We start from the raw sequence: 23,316 nt of genomic DNA on the forward strand, positions 1-23,316 counted from the left end.
GTTGTGTGCTTCACTTAATAATAAGCAACCATGTTACAATAGCAGTGTTATATAACTACATCATCTTATTGTATTTAGCCCAGTCCTGGATCTATAGTTGGATACAAATAGAACTGGGACCAGTCTACTCAGCCACTTGACTGACAGTTATGCAACCCAAAGAGGATAGCATTCACCAAGACCTCTCCATGGCAACTCCCAAACAATGAGCGAGGTGGATATTTGCAGACCAGAGACAGGCAGGAAGACCCAGAAGGATTCAAAGAGGTACAGTAACCTACCAATTAATACTGTTGAACATTAACTAAATGTTTAGTAATGAAAGTATAACTAAATGCTTCAATTCAATTATGTTTTTCCAGCAATAGAACTATTGAAAACCCAGTAATTGCATAGAACACTCTGAGACGTTTAGGATTCCTTTAACTGAAGGTTTAAAGCTCTTTTTACCAAACCATGTACTCAGTAGGCCAAATTCAGCTATTTTTGTTTTTCCCCTTCTTCAGTAAAACTAGGGCGAGGATGGCACTTGACCCCAAGTCACCTGGTGAAACTCAAAGCAGTCTCATTACACTGTTCCTGGGTCCAAGGTACAGGAATGTGTCCTTTGTCTTGGACACCTCTGAGGCCATGAGCTCTTTTCTGGGGCCAGTGAAGCGACTGCTTATCCAGGCCCTGCTAACCAAGGCGTCCCTCAGAGACTCTCTCTTCAACATTGTAGTCTTCTCATACAAGGTACTGGACAACACCCAGTGTCAATGCTGTACGCATGATAAAAGCCCTCAGTGTTTTAATTAAAGGAGATAACAAAGTGGTAACGTACCTATTTGTGAGACATGCTTTTGTTGTGCATTTTCAAGTCCCAAAATGTGTTACTGTGTATTTCTCATTGCCATCCTAACGTTGTCCAACACTAGGTAACATGTTGGTCTCAGGGCATGGTGCCCTGTGCTCCGGACACAGTCTATGAGGCTCTGTCCTGGATCCATTCCCTCAGCTGCAGCCCAGGCAGGGACCTCCTGGCTGCCCTCAATATAGCCTTCAGTGACCCGTCTTGCCATGTCGTTCACTTGGTTACCACCGGTGTTCCTGAGCACCCAGAGGAACTGCTTCGGGTCCTGCCCACCATGGCAGGGAGGAGGCCTGTGCATGTGTTCCACCTGTCACTGTCTGAGCCCAGCAGCAGTGGCTCATTGGATGGCAAGACTCAGGACTTCCTGCAGTGTCTGACTCACACCACTAAAGGGAGCTGTAGTGTTCTCCCCATTGGGACTGATGGGGCAGTACAACAGGTACAGTACAAAGATCTGCTGATTCATTACCATGTTTAAGTCGTAATTAATTTGTCTGTCCTCTGCTCGTTATTGTGTAACTATTAATTGTTGGGGTTGGTAGAAGGTAACTTCCACTGGATTTGATGTACTTTTGGTTTCACATGGAATGCATATAGCAAAGTGGTAAAGTGGTGGGGTATAACCAAAACAAGTTCTAAAGTCACTTTCCAAAACAACTAAAAAGTTTGGCCGTAATCAGATGTTCCAACCTAATTTAAGGTTTTTATACCTGAGACATGAATTTACTTTGGAAATCCTAATACTGTCTTGGATTTGATTTATTTCATGGATATTGCATCAATTTACTATATGTATATTAAATGGATCAAATAACTAATGGTAAAACAGTTGGCTCTTGTTATGTGTGGTTCCAGGTGATTCCACTGTACACTGCTGAAACCCAGCCCTCAGTTCTACGCTGTTACCCAGTGAAGTGCAGTCAATCCACATCCTGTGTTCCACTGCATCCTCTACTGTCCTTATCTCCTCTCAGGTTTTTAATGGCTACACAAGATTTGCAATTCACACACTAACACATCAAACCACCCTTATCTCAGAGTTGACTTAACTTAAAATAATCTCATCCCGCACTGCATCTACCAATTTATCGAAAGGATGAATTACTAGCTAAATTAATTCTACCCCATGTGTAAAGCCACTCATTCCGTGATTGTGCTGCAGGTGTTCGCTTGGAAATCCCTTCTGTCCGATCAGTGGTTGTGTGCTGTCAGGGAGGGTCCTGTCCCTGTGCAGTACCGAGTTTCTCCCAGGGTGCCGTGTGTTGGCCAGGAGGGAGCTGGACGGCCTTTACTACCTGGGCACTGTAATGCAGCTAGTCCAGGTAACACGCAAACATGTCTTCTTTTAAAGTGTATTTAATATGCTGATATTGGCCTCAGACCAAAAACACAAAGCATTTGTCATGGCACCATTGTGTCCTGATTATGAACTAGGGTCATGGAAAAAAAAGTCCACTCTTTCAAAAACAAAAGTGCAAAGACTCAGGAACCTATGATTCCAAATAGACTTGAAACTATGAAAATCATAGAACGTTGACAATCATGAAAGCCTGGCCCTTCTGCAGATACACCAAATGTTTCAAGGCCTGGACCAAATTCTGGACATCATCATCAAACACTGGTGGTTCAAATTCAGGACACTTTCACACAAAAGCAATAGAGCCGTTAGGGCAATTAACTTGAAGGCACATGATGGTATGCTGCTGATATTTTCATTGGTCATAAAATTAGAATATCATAGAAAAGTTGATTTATTTCAGTAATTCCATTCAAAAAGTGAAACTTGTATATTATACTCATTCATTACACACAGACTGATATATTTCAAATGTTTATTTCTTTTAATTGATGATTATAACTGACAACTAATGAAAATCCCAAATTCAGTATCTCAGAAAATTTGAATATTACTTAAGACCAATACAAAACATTTTTTTTTAGAAATGTTGGCCAACTGTAAAGTATGAACATGAAAAGTATGAGCATGTACAGCACTCAATACTTAGTTGGGGCTCCTTTTGCCTCCGTTGGCCCATATTGATAGGATAGCATCTTGCAGTTGATGGAGATTTGTGGGATGCACATCCAGGGCACAAAGCTCCCGTTCCACCACATCCCAAAGATCCCAGATAACAGCTTTTGAGCACCACTTGCACATTTTCTTCTACTCATGTCTCTACCGTCATATAGCAAAATGTAATGATTAGCATTTTTTAAATGTGTGCGTTCAAGAGGCGTAATGGCGTAGTAATGCACGTAAGATACGCAAAAGCTATTGTTACTAGATTCAGGGATTGTTTATATAGGCCAAGTCTGTTTTTTGCTATGCAGGGCGGGGGCCTTGGGGTGGCTGCGGGGGGTTCCCAGCCGCTACTGCCTCACACTAGATGCTAGATTTAAAAAAGGTATAGAAAAAATAATTGGTACATTGTATTTTTTGATTCCAACCTGGTTTGGGTTCATTTGTGTCCCCCAGGATCGGAGGGGCGTGTATGTGGTTGAGTTTGACAGGCTGGAGACGGGGAGACTTGAGCATCGGTACAGTAACATAAGGAACCAGCAGCTTGTCTGCTCTCCGGACATGCTGAACCACACTCAGGCCCACATGCACAGTCTGGTCCCTGGAGACGCTGTGTTGTCACCGTGGGAACCTGACCTACATAGATACGGTCCGGGGAGGGTGGTCTCCGGAATGGAGAGACGAGATTTGTTAACAGGTAAGGGCTGGTTCGAATATATTGGTCTTGAATGGATAATGGTGTCAGCCAAGTATAATTGTCTCCTGTGATGAAAGCCGTGATAAAAGATCTGTGACGGATATTTCACCACTTTCATTTCATTAACATTTAGTGTAAACTGGCCATGGTCTCACAAAAAAGTGACATTTTGGACAGTGTGTTGTTATTTTAAGTTGTGTCTCAAGCGGAGGTCCTTGTCCATCCAGCAGAGAGTGGGACAGGCCTGCAGGTGTTGCTGTGGGACGGGAGGGTGACCCAGGTGCCCGGGGGTCTCGCGGTGTGGATCCCTGCACCTCAGCATGAGCGGATCATCCGGGAGCTTCAGCGAATTCCTCCGTGGCCATGCTGCCGTGACAGTTTACTCTGCACCCGCTGCAATGTGCAGGCTCCCTTTCTGTACTGTACCAGATTACAACACTGCTCATTGGTCAGCACACCGGGCCATTGTCCAGTCACGCAGCCTTTGCAGCTGAGGGCCCCGCCTGCTTATAGGTGCGGTCTGAGGGAGGGGCTAGAGGGGGAGAGGTGGCAAGAGAGGGCAGAGCTGGAGAAGAAGGTGGACCACCAGTTAGGTGAGCTCAAAGACATGAAAGAGGTTGATCCTGAGACATCCTCCTCCTCATCCCCATCAGAGGATGAAGAAGCTGCAGGGGGAGAGTCTTTTGGCCCGGTGACTAGCATAGAGCTCTCTCCCATGGAAAAGCTGCGGCCAGAACAAGGCCGACCTGCCTGGAAGTACTGGAGAAGAAGCGCTTTAGAGCCACAGCACAGACAGCCAGGTATTCAATACACTACTACGCCTAAAAAATGTAGATACACTGACATCAAGAGCAGAGGCTCACCCAATCACAGCTCTGTGTTTCAAACACTTCCTGGTTATGAGAGGAGATTGGTGACCATCAGAGATGTGTTTGGCCTGACAGACTCGACACCTTGACCAAAACCAGTCACAGCTGTGTTTACATGATGCTTTTTCCATATCATATATAAATCTCATGAACTATTTGTATAAAACATTTAATAGTGACAAAACGTACCACTAATAAAAAATATAGACTTTATTATACTGATATGGCAATAAATACGTAATTAGTGCATTACATGATAAGTTTGGAGTCTTTGGACACATTTTGATATACTATTGAATACAGAATACAAATGTAATCACACTGTCAAGAAAATATGGCTTCACTCATTCAATAGAAATTCACAACACTCGCTGTCGGTCTAAAGCAACAAATTACACCAATGCCACAATGGATTGTTGTGTTATTGGTAGCAGGAAGGTAAAAGACAATTGGTCAGGAGTGAGGTTAGAGGTGAAAAGTGAGATTCATGCTCTCTCCTGCTTGAATGCGTACTAGTCTGGTCTGTTGCTGAGAGTCTTCCGTTCCTGCAGTGATCATATAAGTACCTGGAGAAACTTCAATGTGGAAATCCTCATGTAATGACCGTGCCTGGGATGACAGACATCAGAATATCAATCACATGACTATGATGAGAACATTTAAAACAGAATGTTTAGGTAGAAATTCCTATTTGAATGTATGGGATCTTCATTTTTAATTATAGCACAGACAGGCTCTAACATTGCCTTACATGTTTCCTGGTCTGCTGCAGTGACGTCCCTGTGTGTTGGGGAGATCTAGAATGGTATCTGCACACATGGTCTCTCTCATTTATCCCAGGCTCAGTCTCCGACATGTAAAAGTTCTGGAAAACAAACATAATTATCTAACGCAAACAAACGCAAAGTAAGGAAGTAGATTTCAGTTGGGGCATATACCTTGCAGTGACATGTTGTCTGTGCCATGAATTCAGCAATGGTCTCAAAAGCATCATCCAGGTTTGTGTGGGATGAATCTCCCTGACAGTTGGAGATAATGAGAACGTGTCAGATATTTTTAAAGCTCCTGAGTACTATAGCTATGGAGATAAAAAACAGGCGCATACCTGTTCTTCCACCCCGGCGTTACCCTCGGTTGGTGTTGTACTGCGAGACGGACTAATACTAGACCAGTCCACGCTCCGTCTCGAGGCTCGCTCAAGTACTTCCAGACCGAGTCTGGCGGAGCGGCGCAGGGATGACTCCAGCTGCCAGGTTTGACTCGCCATAGGTAACACGGCAAGTCAAATGTCTGCTTTAGCCGAGCCACCATCAAACACTTCTTTGCTATGACAAGAAGCAACAATGTCGGATACATGTCACTACGCTGACATCACAATGCCTCATGGTTTGTGCCTTCCAGATACGTTGGGTTGACAGTTGACAGTGAGCTCCAAATAAAGACAGTTTACTACCAGTAATGCAACAGGAAGTGAAAACTCGAGTGTTTCCAGAAGTTCAGAAATGTATTGTTGATAATGATTCCCAAATCTATTCCATTAATGTTGGTACAAGACAAACAATTGATTCATAGAACGCTACTTACCAAACAACTTACGGCTGCTGGTACTTTTGCACGCACTAAACTTGCCGTAAAGATTACGTAGTCACATTTCCGGTCTAGGGCACTGCTTTTACTATTATTTCCTCTACAGGTTCAGACTTCAAAATAGAACACCAGAATAGTCCTGTCCTCTGGCTGAAGTATCACTGTATTTTATAGAAGTTGTCAGGAAACAATTTGTAACATTATAAATAGTCCTTTATAAGCAATTAACCGTGTGACAGTAGACTGTAAGCACAGTATACAAATATTATTTTGTGATCATGTTAACAATTTTGTGCAACAGGGACCACTACTACAAATGGATTTGAGTAACCAGGTGGTCACAACCTATTTTGCAGTAAAATATGTGTGAATTATATACTCAAATCATTCAATAAACCCCGTATTCGGCTCCCAGGAATATTTTAGGGGTGTGTTTGATCTGCGAATTCCAGCACACTCTATATTGATCGTCGCAATCAACGAGAAGAAATAAAGGTGGCATCATATACATTTTGATTATTTCATGGAACAAAGGTCCCCTTTTCTTGAATTCCTACTCCATTTCTGGATCTTGCAGATAATTATACCTGATAATTGCGCGCACGCATGTCCGAGGTCTAACCGAAATGAGTTATAGGGCTTGAGAAACCGGAAATCGTTCGACCAAACTGCATTTGGAAATACACTTTGACGGCATCTTATATTGGGGTCGCCCTGTAACTAGGGTTGCCAACTTAGTCACTATGAAATAAGGGACATAAGGTGGGCTGGTCAAATGCATGCTCAAGTGTCGTGATCAGAGGTTAGATCAGCGTAGTAAGTAAAAAAACGGGACCAGCGAGGTCCCGTTCGGGACAAATTAATTAGGCTCAAAATTCAGGACGTCCCCCTAACTTGGGACAGTTGGCAACCCTACCTGTAACTGGTATAGAAAATTCATACCAGGTGTCAGATAAAACCGTATACATTAAAACCAGAATTTAGCATTATAGGAAATCTGAATAGGCGGTTTAAATCAATTGTATAACCGTGCAGATACCCTGATTTTATATATCCATGTAAAACAGGACTGGGAAGTCATTTCATACATATTCATGTTCAAATACAAAACTATATGTACCCTCACTGCCACTTCATTCAGCCATTCACCCCTATAGAAGTAGTCTGCACACCCTCAACCTACTTATTCTTGTGACAACAATGAACTTCTGGCAACATATACATCTTTGACAAAGACAATTCAAATCAATTTACACAGTTTATTCTTGCAAAAAACATTGACAGGAGCTTATGCCATCAGCACACAGGCTCCTCCCACTGCTTTAATCTTCTCCTCGGCACGTCTGCTGAAGAACTTGGCTTTGACGATCACTGGCTGCTTGGGCAGCTTGCCTTTGCCCAGCACTTTGAAGTAGCCCTGTGGAGAGAAAGATTGGTCAATAAGGATTACCATGTAGCATTTTACCATGTCACCTGTCAAAACTTTTTTTTGCCACAAACAGCACACCTGGACACGAAAGTACACAAACTAGTACAAATGCAATCCACTACACAAAAATAACCACAAAATGTAACATTGGTCCAGTTGCCAAAACCAAAGATGCCAGAAATGTTCCCCATGGATAAAAAGCTTTTAAGTTATGAACTAATTTGTTTACACCGGTAACTGGGTATTTTACTGATGCATAGAAATAATTTATCGTACCAGAGTGGCATATCAAGAAACTATTTATGGCTTCATAACCACAGACCAGTTGTAACCATGCCAGCTCAGGACCTCCACATCTGGCTTCTTTCAGTAGCAACACCAAGTTTGTGTAATGATGCAGTCCTATGTTGCAAGTATCTCTACACAACTCCTAGAGGCTGAAAATGTCCCAGTTTTTTCACAGTCTGCATACACATAGTATGCATGCTGTGAAAGAACTGGGACATGTCACTCATTGATCAGGTTTGGGATACTCACAGTTAAAATAACCTAATGAACATGGTTGGACCCAGTCCACCCCCAAAAGCAATAAAACGTCACAGCACAACAGTTACCTGTGACAAGTCTGAAACACAATCTAAAAAATGTGTACAGCCAACCAGTACACAAGCTGTCCACATGGTCAAATTTAGATAGTTATAAAGTTGAGAAATCATGCTTAAAACTGGGTCTACAGTGGGGACTAGTTTCTGCTGGAGATGGACATTTTGAAGGATGCGTCAGTCAAGTTGTTGACAGTTTGATTTAAGAAGGCCCCCTCTGATGGGCCACTGCTTAGCAACCCAGGAAAACATAATAGAACTCCCTCGCTGGATGCAAAAGCCTCAGCTCCAGCCCTTACCTAACACCAGGTTCAGCAGGACAACTTAACATTCAGATAGAAATATCATGTACAACAAACAGAACACGGCATTGGGTCACATCCAGGAGGAAGTTCTACTTTAACACAGTCAAACTTGAATGTTCAGTTGACTTCTAACAGCCAGTGATACTTGTAACTGTCCTTGTGGCCGATTGACCTATAAGAGGGCCAGCCGGTGAATAGGAACAGTTTTCGCTCTTAGAGAACTCTAGCACACCAAGACAAGTGTGTGTCAAGATGTGACTCTGAGTCTCTTGACAGTTACAGGCACTGTGTGGCACACTGAATAAAACCCCGACTATCTGCTGCAGACCAAGGCTGTCCACCTGGGTTTGAACTGGCCTAGAAAAAGGTTCAGTAGAAAAACCTGGTCAACTCATGCATCTCTTCTCAAAACAGCTCAAGTAGTCATTCAAATTAAATGTACCTTTAAAAGCCATTCTGATTAACCTGCCATCAAACAGTGCTGAGGATATTACTTACAGCGCGCACGGCATCAATGATGGGAGCGGGGCCTTCAGGTTTCTTGGCATAGTTGAGCCGGGTCTGCTCGCTCACCAGCGTCCACAGCTTGTCCAGGTTGACAGTGGGGCAGTACACTGTGTTCCTCTTGAGATGGTAGTGTCTCATGCCCACCTTACCAAAGTACCCTGGGTGGCTGGGAAAGTACAGAGGACACCAGACAGACATTTTAGACACATTGACACCAGTGGTCAAGTTGAAGGTAAAAGTTAAACAATGTAATGCACACAAATGAATGCGAATGACTAAAAGCAACCAAAAGGTGAATGAACAACTTTGAATTTAGAAAACTAAGTACTGACAATTAGACACTTGTAACTGCCCATGTGGGTGACTGGTCTACAAGGAACCAGTCGGTGAATAGGACCAGTTTTTGCTCTTAGAGAACTCTAGCACACCAAGACAACAGTGTTTGTCAAGATGAGACTCTGAGTCTCTTACAGTATCTCCCCCATTCTTCTGAGTATTGCTCTCTGTCTGTATGGGTATTACTGAAGCCAACAGAAGATACAGTGGAGACTTACAGATTAAGGTTAATGTAATGTAATTACTCACTATTTGTCAAAGTTTATTCTGTGGTGATGCATGCCACCAGCATTACCACGACCTCCAGGATGCTTTCTGTGTTTGCCTAAGAAGCAAAACAGGCAAAGTTACTAATTTTGCAATGGGATATATAACAACAATTATTACCTTTAATTAGCTCAACTCACCGATACGACCATGTCCGTGGCTGACGTGCCCTCGGAGTTTCCTGGTCTTGGTCTTCTTGGTAGGCTAGAAGACACATGACTTCAGGTAAGGTAACTAGCACCAACACAATGATGGAAACACCAGTATGGGACATTTCGATTAATACGTCGTGTCAACACCACAGGATACTTCCCAACCGATAGTGTGATTAACAGGATGTTAAAAAATTACGCTAGCCAACATGCGGTTGCGCTTTAACTTCATGTCCCCGCTACACTAGCAGTTAGCTACCCATGCAAGGTACTGTAACGTTAGGGCTGGCTGAAGGGTTTGACTAGCTAGTAAGCTAGGTTTGCACAACAGATACACTACAACAATAACCTCGGTTAGTTTTAAAAGATGCCAAAGTACGTTTTTACAAGGGGTGTTCCACAAATACATCTACTATAGTTAAGCTATTTACCGACTTGGTAGCACAGTCATTAAAAGGTAAAACTGGGTAGTCCGCTAACTAGCAAAGGCCTATGTATAGTACATCGGGGTGAGTTGCCACCGGTTTAAGTATGTTTCTCAACTGAATTCTAAGTAATAATGAAATGGGAGCCAGACATTATCTATAAAATAGAAGACACTTTCACAAACATATGATTTTTCTCATCGTACAATACAGGATGGACATAGATTTAAAACGATTTCTACAACAGAAGTATGCATGACGTTACCTACCATCTTGGAGGGGAGTTGAAAGAGGGACGCGAATTGGTTATCTCACGGTTTTGTACGAGATTTGCTTCCACACACATGTCCAACGCAACCTACAGCGACATCAAGCGGACATCAACACGAATACAAAACAATTGGTAAATACGATAAATAATCGGAATCTTTTACTATCAATATAAACTTATTCACCCATTTTGAATAAAGAAAAGAGATTATTCACCTGTTTTGTGTCACTCTGTGTACCGTAATGAGAATGGAGTTAAGAAAGAAAAACAGAGAATTGTCTGAGGTCAGCCTCAGGATTGTATCAAAGCATGGAAAATCTCAAGGCTGCAACTGCAGAAGTCCATCTCCAGAGACCTTTATGTTCATGTTTCCACCATATGTAATGTTACGTAATGTTATCAAGACGTTTAAGTCACATGCTACTTTGGCCAACCTCCCTGGATGGGGCTGCAAGTGAAAACGTGATGGAAGATTGCAGTGAAGGATAGTGAAGAAAGCATCTACTGCCACACAGTTTCAAGCTGACCTTGATACACAAGGTATTATAGTTTCAACTCATGCCAGAAGCCGCCAACTCTGTAAAAGAGTTGGAAGGACATCACTGCTGAGAGAGAATCCTGGTTGACATTTGAGACCAAATTAGACCTTTTTGGTAAAGAACAACATCTTTATGTTTACTGAAAACAAAATGAAGCCCTAAATCAAAAGGACATCTTCCCCACAAACATGGAGGAGGTTCAGTGATGTTTTGGGTCTACTTTGCTGCCTCTGGCACTGGGTGCCTTGAACGTGTGCATACCAACATTAAATCAGGAGAATATCAAGGGATTTTGGAACGCAATGTTGAACCCAACGGCAGAAAGCAGGCTCTCCATAATAGGTCTTACAGAAGAAAATGACCCCAATCACACTTCAGAAAGCAACCAGGAATAGTAAAGGACAAAACGCAACAATGTTCTGAAGTGGCCAGCTATGAAAATGTGGAGAGATCTGAAAACAACAGCTGGGAGGCACCCTTCAAACCTGGGAGGACTGGACCAATTAGGACAACAAGAGTGGGCCAAACTGCCAGTAACGAGGAGCAGGAAGCCTATCCATAGATATAAGACGCTTGAATGGCTTCGATTGGCTTTGCGACAACATATTAAAAGTATTATGTATTATATTGTATTATGTATTATGTTGTGAATGAAAAGACAGGTTCTGTAAAATTGACAGTGAAATAGAGAATTGTGGAGACCAAATACTTTGGTCAATTTTAATGTATGTTTAGAGACAATGTGAGTTGTTTGAAAAAGTGCAAGGTTGCCAATACCTTCAGCAACAACTGTAAGTTAACAAATTGACGACCAATTACTGATTGAGTTAATACCTGGAATGTAAATTTTCTTTGCTGCGTTTCAAATAGTTAATTTTTCTGTTGTGTATACTGTTTATTTGTACATGTTTATTTATTTTTAGGGTATTTATATTTTACATACTGCAATTGAATACTTCTGACCAAATTGTCACTGAAAATAACATCAGTAAGCTTGTTCGATAATGGCAAATACCACACAATCCAGTCAGCAGCATAACAACATGTTGCTTACTGCTTTTTCATTTATTGCACATGAGTTTGATTTCATAACCTATTTTTACTTACCTCAGTGCTGCTGTGTCCTTTGTCATGTTCCTTGCTGTGTCCTTTGTCATGTCCCACAGTGTGTCCTTTGTCATGTCCCACAGTGTGTCCTTTGTCATGTCCCACAGTGTGTCCTTTGTCATGTCCCTTGGTGTGTGTCCTTTGGAAGGCATTGAGAACAAAGTTCACTGACACACACTGTTCTGGTCATCATGCTAATGTGGAATCTGAGTATTGATAATTCCCATATGAATGTACGTTTCATTGAAGGTGCATGTGTCTAGATGATGAGAACAACAGAAACCTCTCTGTTTAGATTATCTCTCTGTAACAGACACCTCTCTGTTCATCTCTCTGTAGGAATGTTTACGATGGCCATATGGCATGGGGGGTTGACTTCTAAAGACATGGTCTTAGTTAGAAATGCCCTTAATGTATAGGCTAGCTGGTAACCAACATTACAGTGAGAAGGTAATGGAACGTTCACTGAATGAAATCTGTGCTGCAATTTTCCAATAAACGTGAACAAACTTCTCCCTCGATTTGATACGGGTTCTACATTATTTGACCACTATACGAAACCGCCGATTTCTAACACTTTGGTGCCGTGACCCGGATGGTTGGAGATTTAGATTCTACCCTAAAAAACGTTTTTGTTGTCCTGAGACGTACGGAGTCGGTCTTTGTTCCTGTTTCTTGCGAACAGCTGAATGGTTGGTGAGTCTGAAATCCACACCATTTAACGAACAAATCGAGTAATTCAAGAGCACAGGTAGTGATAGGAGACCTAGTTACTCCCTGACTAGGCCACAAATTGCAATCGTGTACAATATCTCTAGGGGTGGATACATTGGAGAGAAGACCTAGTTACTCCCTGACTGGGCCACGAATTACATTGTGTAATGTGCAAAAATCTCTAGGGGTGGATAAATTGGAGATTAGCGAAATATAGTAAAATATAATGCCATCCAGTTGTACAAATACGACGGGAAGAGGAGTGCAGCCTCTGACATGACGCGTTCATATTTAAATAGCATGGCGCGAATAGGATACAATCAAGAACGAAAAGGATCATTAACAACGATGCCTGGACTCGAAATGGACAGAAAGAAAAAAAACGTTTTCCGGCTAAACAAGATGGATTCCGAGGAAGTTGTATATGGAAAGATGGAGCGTGTGGTACAGACGAAGAGAGAAGACAGAGGAAAGTTAAGATGGCCGAGAAAGGACAACAGTCGAAAGGCGCAAAAGGAGACAATCGAAATGGACGAAGATTCATTCTGTTTGACCACCTGGCTGACCGACAGTAGTCTCAATATGGAGTCTCTCTTATGGGACCCTGGAATCATGGACGATACTAGAAACTGACGTGAGCTTTCATAATCATTGATTCAGAGTTCTTAAATGTTCATTTTCTAAAATGTATTGTACCTAACCATTAATTGAAGCTGGAACTTATCAAGGAAACCTGATCACCTTCCTCGGTAATAGCCAAGCTTATTTAATTAAATATTACATGTATTTTGAGAAGCACTTGAATGTTATATAGCATGTTTTAATAGGCATTCGAAATATCCTGTCTTGTTCTGTCATACTTGAACATGTTTTAATAGGTATTCAAGAAATAACCTGTTTTGTTGTGCTTTGTCATATGTAAGTATGTAATTTTGAGTCGAACGTATTTATTGCGTTGATGATAATGTTTAAAACCGTAAGGCCTCAAGGGGGGTCTCATGACAATGTAGGTAGGCCTCAATCAAAGCCCACCACGTGGTACTTGTCTGTTGCTTGCTGAGCTGTTTGCTAGCACAAGTGAGTACGTCTGAAACCTATGATGAATTAGAATTTGGTACAATGATTTTCTAATCCGGTAAAATAGTCTCAAGGTTGTCTTACAAAAAGGTTAACGTATTGTGTTTTCGCTCTCCTTATATATTGTATAAGTTGTAGGATGAAGAATCCACATGGTGATAGACTTGTATGTTAAGGAGACATGCAGTGTCCCATGAGGACTGAATTTGAATCCAATAGTCATAGCCTTAAAAAAGGGTAATACAGCTGATGCGAGTTTATTCCCCAACATAACAATTAGATGTATTTTAAATGCTGAATTGAGTTTGGTTAAATAATATAGTTTCTCTTATTTGTATTTACCAACGATAACTGGGATAATGCTTGTTATCAAAACCAACACCTGATACTCGTTAATGGAGTTCAAATTCTAAAATGGTAAATTGACTAATGAACAAATAGAGTATTGATGTAACAGTGTTTAAGGCCTACATTGAGTTTCCTTTGAATTGCTTATTGTACCTTGATTTTAGTGATGTCATACATCTGTTTTCTGTCTGGATTGCCATTCTTAAGAGTTAATTTCCACCCTAATGTTGAGTTGTATAGATAATGATAAGCACATTTTTACAAACTGCGAAAATATTAGATGGGTTGGACACTATATCAAAATCTCCAGTTAACAAAGGATGTCGGCTAAATTGATAGGATAGTCTGAGGACCATAAACAAACATTTGGCCTTTTTAATGGATTACCATAAATGGGTGGAGCTCAGAGTAGCAACCTTTCCCATTACATCAGAGTAGCCTATTACTAAGGGTTAAATTTGAGTGTTCGGTCTGGTCTCATCTATGGTAATTTTATTAACAAACGCATATACAGTTTTGGGATAAACAACAACATAAACAACATTAAGTGAAAGCTAAATATATTTTCCTCTCATTAGCTTTAATGTTGAAATGTATGATTTTGAAACCAACTGAAGTGAGGGTAGAGACCTAAAGTCATCCCCCATTGTTGATGATAGAACAAAGATAAAGCATAAAAGTTGTGATTTAGGGTTTGGCTGACCGCCACTATTTGGTATAAAAATTAATCTAACTTTGCGAATTCCCAAAAATGTAGGAGGTTACTCAAGACACTGTGTTTTTCATGAGGTAGTTTGGCCGTTGCCTGTAAAAATTCTAAAGTTGTATGCTGTAGCTATGCTAATACAATTGCCCTGGTGGTTGCAACAGGTAAACCACTGCACATGGGCTGGAGTTTTTCGCTCCTACAATTTAGTTGCACAGCTTATCCCCTGGGGGCCAGACAATTTAGTTAGGCATGTGGCAAGAAACTACAGGATATTATAAATGCTTAATAGCCAATTTCACAGACCTGTGTGATGGTACTGTGGTAATGTCAAATTTGAGAGCTGTTTAGCTATGATGTAACATTTGTTAATGGGTTATATGGTTTATAATTCCTTCGCACAAGCGACCGTGTTGCACATTGATGTCTTTGTTGGTGTTAGTGAATGTTAATGTTTTTAACTTGTTCACTTTGATGAATATACAACTCCTTATCGAATGGATTATAGATCCATCCCTACTACCAATTCTCTATTTTTCATCTCTGTCCTGAAAAGATGGCCAGTGCAGGTTCAGGATGGCGCCTCCTGTGGCTGTATTTGTCATTGTTCTGCATTCATTCATGGTGTCACTTTCCATTGACTTAATGAAGTGAAGGCAGGGGGGATGTATGATATGATAATTGATTATGATTGGAAAGAGTTGAGTTTAAGGCTCAAGGCAAATCAAATTTGTAAGTAGTTTTGTAAAAAAATTGCATAGTTATAACAGAGCATTGGCATCTGTTAAGTTTTCCATTTTCCATTTACAGGATGATTTTAATTGGTTTATTTGGAGATTGTTTTGTTTGAGGTAAGGTCTAACATTTTAATGGTTAAATAGAATAGATCTAACCATTTCTGATTTGGCTAAGCAAAGTCATGTCTGACAATATTATTCCACTGCTGGTTGCTATTGGGCAATAATATAGCACAAGGAGTCAAACAACAACCAAGCCAGTTCTGGATGGAAAAGGAACTTTGACATAGAGAAATCCGTAGAGGACCATAGAGGACCTTGCGTGCCCCTGCTCAAACTGAAGGATTTTAATCCATGAACTTCTTCCATTTTCTAATAATTGCACCAACAGTTGTTGCCTTCTCACCAAGCTGCTTGCCTATTGTCCTGTAGCCCATCCCAGCCTTGTGCAGATCTACAATTTTATCCCTGATGTCCTTACACAACTTGGAGACTGTTTGAGTGTGTGGACAGGTGTCTTTTATACAGGTAACAAGTTCAAACAGGTGCAGTTAATACAGGTAATGAGTGGAGAACAGGAGGGCTTCTTAAAGAAATACTAACAGGTCTGTGAGAACCGGAATTCTTACTGGTTGGTAGGTGATCAAATACTTATGTCATGCTATAAAATGCAAATTATTTGTGATTGTCTGGATTAAATGGGATTTTCTGGATTTTTGTTTTAGATTCCGTCTTTCACAGTTGAAGTGTACCTGTGATAAAAATGACAGACCTCAACATGCTTTGTAAGCAGGAAAACCTGGAAAATCTGCAGTGTATCAAATACTTGTTCTCCCCACTGTATAAGGCAGCCTAGGGGCAGATGGTTATAGGATGGCCCTCAAGGCAGCAGTACGAGCTGGCCATCCAAAGCAGATATGCAGTAACCTTCCACCATGAGCCATTAGTGTAAGGCACTTGCTTAAGGAAAAAACAACAATATTTGTCTTAAATTCTTGGCTCCTGAATTTGATTTGGCTACCTTTTGGTTCCTGGTCAGTTACTTTACCTGCTAGGCCTTCTGCTACCCTTCTGACACTGCTGGTTGTTTCAAACCTTCAAAGCTAGAATATAGAATTGTCGGATTTTGAAGATTTGATTGTGCATTTATTCACACTTGAACAAGCTTGTGTACAAAGGATAACACTTCGCAGTGCTCACACATGGCTGTGTTCATTAGACATAAAATGGTTGAGGTAGTACCTGAAACAAGTAGGACCGCTTGTTTCCGCTTTAAAATGTTTTGCGACACTGCGCCCTCATGAACACAATGCAGGTACTAATGAGATGCCAAGGGATAAAGCAAGAAGAAACAGTTTTAGCCTCACCCGTACCTCCTCGGAAACAACCAATCAGGGTGAACCACCGTGATACATCTCCACCTCTCCACCTCCCACACCCATATCCACTTCATAATTCCCATCAACCATCCGTCCTACAATCTACTGTCCTGGAAAAAAGAAACCATTCCACTGCTTTTCTTATTGAGCCAGGAAGACAGTCCATCTGTGGTGACACAGCCCAAGTTATCGCTTAAAATTGTTGTTGCATCGAGGGCACACAAGGTAAGTGCTATCCACTATACTGAGCCGTATACCATCAGTTGTGCTGTTGGTGCATACCCATTCTGCAGCCAAGTTATGTTGTGGTGGTATTCATTTAGTTTCATTTGGTAGCACACAGTGGTTTTGTAAATGTGAATTTAATACATTGATTAGGACCCTCAAACTCAACTCTGGACCTCAAAGCCAGTTCTGTGCATTTTTTCACTGCAAACCTCTAATAAGGGGCCTATTTACATCTGGGACAACTGCTCGGTGACATTTATGAGGTAGAACAGAAAACCAGCACGCTTCGGACCTTGTAGGGTAAGTGTTGTAAGTACCCCTGGTCTAGGAACATATTTTGTTCTGTTGTTCCATCAGGTAAATGTTGGAGATCTGTTTTGCTACATTTAGCTTCTCGAAGTGTGTAGGGATGTAAGACTGAAGAGAGTTGGTCATGCATCTGTCTATCACCCAGGGAACAAGTCCAGTGGCGATGGCAGCAGCGGCCCGTAGGCGTCATGGCAACATGCCCCAAAGACGGGCAACTTTATTGCCACGGGGATACCAGCGCTCCATGGCCAAACAGGTGACAGCGACAGCCCCAGAGAGACAGACCCCTGGGACACCCAGGACTACCGGCCCAAACCTGGTAACCACAGCAGGGGGTACTCAGACCCACAACACAGACGGTCATACAGAACACACCAACGTGTGTGTATGTGTGTGAGAGTCAGTGAGTATAAATAAGTGAGAGAAAGAGAGAGAGAGAAAAAGGAATAGAGAAAATCTAAAAAGAAGAGGAGAATAGCAAGATGAGAGATGGAGAAAAGGAAGGAAAACGATGGCACCTTAATATTATTTTTTTCGCACATAACTACAGCAATTAATTTGACAGGAAGTGGAAGTGTTGTAGTTTTTCTTCCTCTGGTAATACATGTACGTCTGTGACTTCCTGTAGCCTGGAAGGCGTAAGCTCAGTGGGATAGAAATGGGGCCAGGTTGGACGTTTCTCTGCAAAGCCACGACGTCACCCTCACACCCTCAGCAGCCACAAAACCACCCTGCCCCGCCCAGCGCTACTTCCACACTCTACCAGATGGAGCCGGACAGACGAAGTTCTTACAAACACATGAATTACAAAAAGGTATTCAATACAATGGTATTCCAGATGTGCCGGTAAAAAACAATGCTCTTTTCTCCTCAGGAAGGGTCCATAGTGAGAAGAACAAAGAAGCTGATGGAAAAGATGGAACCACAGCAGCTACACTTAAAAAAATCCGGTAGGCCAAGTCAGTTTCCAAAGTTTACGTGTGGTGACTACTCAGGAAAAGGCTGTATGAAAAGCTCATCTGCTAGCAACCAGACTTGCTTGTAACATTGTAGCATATTCATATAAAAAAAAAAAAGACCTGGACTAAGGCCACTTTCCTTTTCCACAGAATCCACCCAGAGGCACAGAGGATTCTGGGTAGTTCCTGTATAGCCACAGTGCGTCTGGAGCGTCTGAGGATCAGAATGGACCCAGGACAGTCCGTTTCTTTGTCAGTGATTCAGCCCCGGGTGTCTTTGGTGATGTCAGAGCTGCTGACCGAGGATGCTGCAGCCTCTCCGCCGGAGGTCGTGACCCTGGAGAATCAAGTCCAACAGGTACAAATCACAAAACCTCATGGATGTCCACTTGCCACCAAGCCTCCTTTACCTTGGGCAGTACCATTGTTGACTTGTTATTCTGAAGCAGTTATCTATCTGGGACTGCCGATAGTCAGCAGGAGGGGTTAATTAAATAAACCACAGTGCAAACACTCCACCGATGAGATGTATGGCCCCAAACTTACGAATGACTCCAGAGGGCCATGTTCATCGTTTCAGTTTTTTCAAGACTGCTTATAAACCCAGACTAAACACATGTTAAAATAGTAGGAATTAGCAACTTCAAAATCGATCTTGAGTATTTTATTAGGATCCCCATTTGTTTCTGCCTAGCTGCTCTTCCTTCCAAATCACCTTAGTCCTGTCCAGGGGTGTTTCTTACCTGCGATCCAGTATACTGAAGGCCATGGCTGATGAAGTCCTGGTTCCTAACAAATGTTGTCATGTTTTGAAATGGTTATCCAATTACAATAGTGTTTTTAAATGTCTTCTAACGCAGAAGACAAATCAAATGTTTAAATCCTGATACAGGGCTGCCTGTCAATGAAAGCATTGCAGGAATTAATGTTTCTTAAGTAAGGATTCAGCCACCTGCAATCAAACTAGGTTAGAGAGAATACGTGCCACAAAAGTTTGAAATGGTTTGCCTCAATGCAACAAATATCAATATTTGCGTAGATTCATGAGTTTATTAGCTAATTCTCTAAATGTGACTTTATATTCCTGTTCGTCCTCTCTCTAAAGACAAGGTGCAGGCAGGATATGGAACAGAGTCCAGAGGGCATAGAAGAATCATCCGGGCCAGGCCCAGGGGTAGTGGAGGCGGGGCCAACACAAACACAGGACTGGACTGAACCGCTACAGCTACAGGAGAGACCTGCATCAACATCAGAACCAGCACAAGAGTCCCCAGAACTGGAGTCAGAATCTGATTCCTGTGTTGAACCTAAATCCGATTCAGAGTCCGAGCCTGAATGGGATCGAGGTCTGAAATCCGGATCTGATTCAAATTCACCAGAAAAACAGTCAGACCCGGAGCAAGAACCAAATCCAGAACTGAAGCTCTCAGTGGACTCGGAACCAAAGTCTGAATCAGAGGAAAATGTGAAACGTGATTGTGAACCAGATGATGAGGGAGGTGAAGCTTCCAGTGTGGGTCACTGCGTATCCGTTAATGAGTCTGGAGTGTCAGAGGAGCAGCCTGGAAGGGAGCCAGGGCCTGCAGGGATAGACAGTGAGGATTTCTGCGCTGTGTGTTTGAACGGGGGCGACCTGCTGTGCTGTGATGGCTGCCCCAAGGTCTACCACCTATCCTGTCACATACCGCCCCTGTTCAGCTTCCCACTGTACGTACCGCCGTCTCATTTGCAGCCTGTCACAACATGAATGCCTACCGGGCTCTCTTTGTTGACGTGGTTCACTCAGCTGCCATGTCCGTTACGTAACCCTGAACCAAACTCCGAGCCGATCTCTCTCTGTCCCGCAGGGGTGACTGGGTTTGCACGTTGTGTCGGAGTGACCAAGACCCCGGAGTGGAGTACGACTGTGAGAGCGTGCAGTCCGCCACAGAACCGCGTGGGGCCGTCACACCATACACACTGTCCAGCCTGAACCAGAGAGTGGGTGACGGTCACAATGCCGGGATTATGCCTGTAGACGATGATGGTTTCAGTAGATTATGTCCATGTCATACAGCCACCAAATGTACAAGAACATAGATTTCTAACATGTCTCTAATATCATTAGGCATTCATTAGCATGACATGGCTAGCTTTCAGGGATTAGGGAGTACTGCGTTGTATGGAGGTGACTAGTCACTAGGATTTCATTTGTATCTCTTCCTCTGCAGAGGTGCGAGAAGCTGACTCTTCTGCTGTCCACTCACATTCTCAGCACCCCCTTCCAGGAGCCTGTCAGCCAACTGGTAAGAAGTCACATACCTTCCTCCATTCAGGTCATGTGTATTGAAAAATGTGCATTCGATCCCTATATGTCGGCTACCTCTAGCGGCACGAATAAATTACATTAAATATATGTGATTTTGATTTTGGCCAATGTTATCCTGCGATAACATTGGCCAGCTTTGGGTCATGACCGAAAGGACAAGATCCCGGATACAGGCGGCCGAAATGAGTTTTCTCCGCAGGGTGGCTGGGCGATCCCTTAGAGATAGGGTGAGAAGCTCGGTCACCCGGGAGGAGCTCAGAGTAGAGCCGTTGCTCCTCCACATCGAGAGGGGTCAGCTGAGGTGGCTTGGGCATCTTTTTCGGATGCCTCCGGAACGCCTTCCTGGGAAGGTGTTCCGGTCCCATCCCACCGGGAGGAGACCCCGGGGAAGACCTAGGACACGCTGGAGGGACTATGTCTCCCGGCTGGCCTGGGAACGCCTCGGTGTCCCCCCGGAAGAGCTAGAGGAAGTGTCTGGGGAGAGGGAAGTCTGGGCATCCCTGCTTAGACTGCTGCCCCCGCGACCCGGCCCCGGATAAGCGGTAGAAGATGGATGGATGGATGGGTTATCCTGCGATTCATCTAATCGGTTGACATTTCAGCCACAAATTCAGCGCAGAGAGTATCGCATGCTGAGAGTTTTGAAGAGGGGAGATTATGTAATATGAGATTTTAAAGTAATATTGCTCTGTTATTGGACATCAGGCTCGTCATTACTACCAGATTATTAAGAGGCCCATGGACCTGTCAGTCATCAGGAGGAAGCTGGACCACAGGAACACACTCCACTACTTCACAGCTGAGCAGTTTGTGGACGATGTCCTGCTCATGTTCAGGAACTGTGCAACGTTCAATTATGTATGATAAACAATTTCTTGTTGTTTTATGACCAGGCAAGGGACAAATTTAATATCCAGACAAATACAGGTGACATCTGACATCTTGTCTTCTAGCCTGACTCAGAGGTTGCCAACGCAGGTCGTCACCTGGAGGTCTTTTTCCTGACCAAGCTGAGGGAAGTGTTTCCAGATCAAGACTTCCCTATGCAGACCAAGGACAGGGCGGATAGGACCAGTGTCACCTGGCAGAACAGGAAAAGGAGGGACTACCACAGGAAGAAGAAGAAGAGTCACTTTCTTGTTGGGAGAAGTAATTACTTCTGAAATGGTGTCATTTTGTGGTAGTATATTTGTACATTTGAATATTCTTTGTCTGGACGTCTGAATAAATAATCTGTGAAAGCATGCAAATGGGAAGGTGTTATTAGTCATTTGGGTTGTAGTCTAACAAGGGTTGGATTGCACATGCTCTGGGGCCCGTGTTGCCAATACATTTATAATAATACCCGGAAAGAATAGCAGAATGTGTAGAACTTCAGCTTTAAAACTGAATCTATTTCAGTAAGCCACTTGGCATAATGTGTAGAATAGCAGGACATTAGCACTAAAACTGCGACAGGTTCTTTTAGCCTACTCATAAAATTTGTTGAGCAGCATCATATAACTGCATATTTTTCTCTTCACCATAGTAAAATGTGTTGAAAATCAAATGTATCTGTTTTAGGATAGATTTTTACTGGTGACCCGTGGAGGTCAAACTGTAGTAGTCTGTCAATATTTCTAGTGATTAAATTTTGAGTTGTAATAGTCATCAGCACCGGATGCATAGATAAACTACAGAATAAGTTTTTTACTTCCAGATTCCTACTTAATAATGCTAACGAATAAAAAATCTTGTTTAGAGATTTCTAAGTAATGAAAATATATGCAATAATAATATACTTTAAAGGCAGTATAATATAATACATTTTAAAGGCAGTAGACACAACATACTTATTATATGGTTTTTAACAAGGCTTCTATTGACAGAGGGAGACAGGTAAAGTGGACACACTGAGGTGAAGGCTGGAGACCATGGAACCAAGGTATCCAATAGGAGACGGGCATGGAACCCAGGTATCCAATAAGAGACGGGCATGGAACCCAAGTATCCAATAGGAGACGAGCATGGAACCCAGGTATCCAATAGGAAGCTATAAATGTACTTGGAGGGTGCTACCACTTAACCATGGCTCAGCACAAACAACAACAATTATTTTGACAACTGTAATACAGTTCAGTACAGTACAGTTTTATTTTTATTTTATTTTATATTTTTTAATACAGAGAAATAACCTAGTTCTCTTAGAGTTGAGCCCTGTATTACAACAGTAATAAAACACAAACAGATACATATGCAATACACACAGAAAAGCAATCACTGTGAACTATGAAAAGGTAATTTATCAAACATTTCAGTTGTCTTATTGGCACCAGAACATTTATCTTAAAGGTTCACTCCTATCACATGATCACCTCAAGTACCACGCTTCTTCACAAATACACCTACAAAGGTGATTTCATCTTGTCTAAAAGGGACCTCACCTTATCTCAGGCAGGTCACCACCGATAGCAATCCAAATCAAAATGGTTTCAAATGACATTAAATGAGTGGGGAGAGTAACTGTCAAATGTAGTTTTAAATTACATTAAATGAGTGGGCAGAGTAACAGTCAAATGTAGTTTTAAATGAGTGGGGAGAGTAAC

The 23,316-nt window shown here is 42.3% G+C and overlaps 3 protein-coding genes and 2 non-coding genes across 5 annotated transcripts; 1 reads left to right on the forward strand and 4 right to left on the reverse strand.

The window, feature by feature from the left end:
- Nucleotides 1–4,631: 4,631 nt before the first annotated feature.
- akip1 (A kinase (PRKA) interacting protein 1) lies at nt 4,632–6,129 on the reverse strand. The gene is made up of 5 exons (XM_010884238.5): nt 6,024–6,129; nt 5,545–5,764; nt 5,378–5,458; nt 5,191–5,304; nt 4,632–5,048 (listed from the first exon to the last, which is right to left on the reverse strand). Exons 2-5 carry the CDS (start codon nt 5,704–5,706, stop codon nt 4,905–4,907), a joined length of 501 nt encoding a protein of 166 aa, XP_010882540.2. The 5' UTR covers nt 5,707–5,764; nt 6,024–6,129; the 3' UTR covers nt 4,632–4,904.
- A 1,145-nt stretch (nt 6,130–7,274) lies between these two features.
- Nucleotides 7,275–10,331, reverse strand: rpl27a (ribosomal protein L27a). Its single transcript, NM_001303664.1, is given in 5 exon segments — nt 7,275–7,443; nt 8,861–9,035; nt 9,455–9,530; nt 9,613–9,676; nt 10,319–10,331. Coding segments are annotated over 5 exon segments (447 nt in total). The 5' UTR covers nt 10,322–10,331; the 3' UTR covers nt 7,275–7,314.
- LOC114829619 lies at nt 8,506–8,634 on the reverse strand. The gene has a single exon (XR_003777505.1). It is a non-coding gene; the product is annotated as a small nucleolar RNA SNORA3/SNORA45 family (small nucleolar RNA).
- On the reverse strand, nt 9,210–9,339 carry LOC114829620. The gene has a single exon (XR_003777506.1). It is a non-coding gene; the product is annotated as a small nucleolar RNA SNORA3/SNORA45 family (small nucleolar RNA).
- A 6,026-nt stretch (nt 10,332–16,357) lies between the features above and the next one.
- LOC105018653 (transcription intermediary factor 1-alpha) lies at nt 16,358–21,967 on the forward strand. Its single transcript, XM_013139066.4, has 9 exons — nt 16,358–17,783; nt 18,093–18,249; nt 18,339–18,414; nt 18,574–18,781; nt 19,529–20,130; nt 20,271–20,403; nt 20,634–20,708; nt 21,437–21,589; nt 21,685–21,967. The coding sequence occupies exons 1-9, from the start codon at nt 17,589–17,591 to the stop codon at nt 21,892–21,894; spliced, it is 1,809 nt and encodes a 602-aa protein (XP_012994520.4). The 5' UTR covers nt 16,358–17,588; the 3' UTR covers nt 21,895–21,967.
- Nucleotides 21,968–23,316: the final 1,349 nt, after the last annotated feature.

Source organism: Esox lucius, chromosome 19, assembly GCF_011004845.1.
Source record: "Esox lucius isolate fEsoLuc1 chromosome 19, fEsoLuc1.pri, whole genome shotgun sequence".
Lineage (NCBI taxonomy): Eukaryota > Metazoa > Chordata > Actinopteri > Esociformes > Esocidae > Esox > Esox lucius.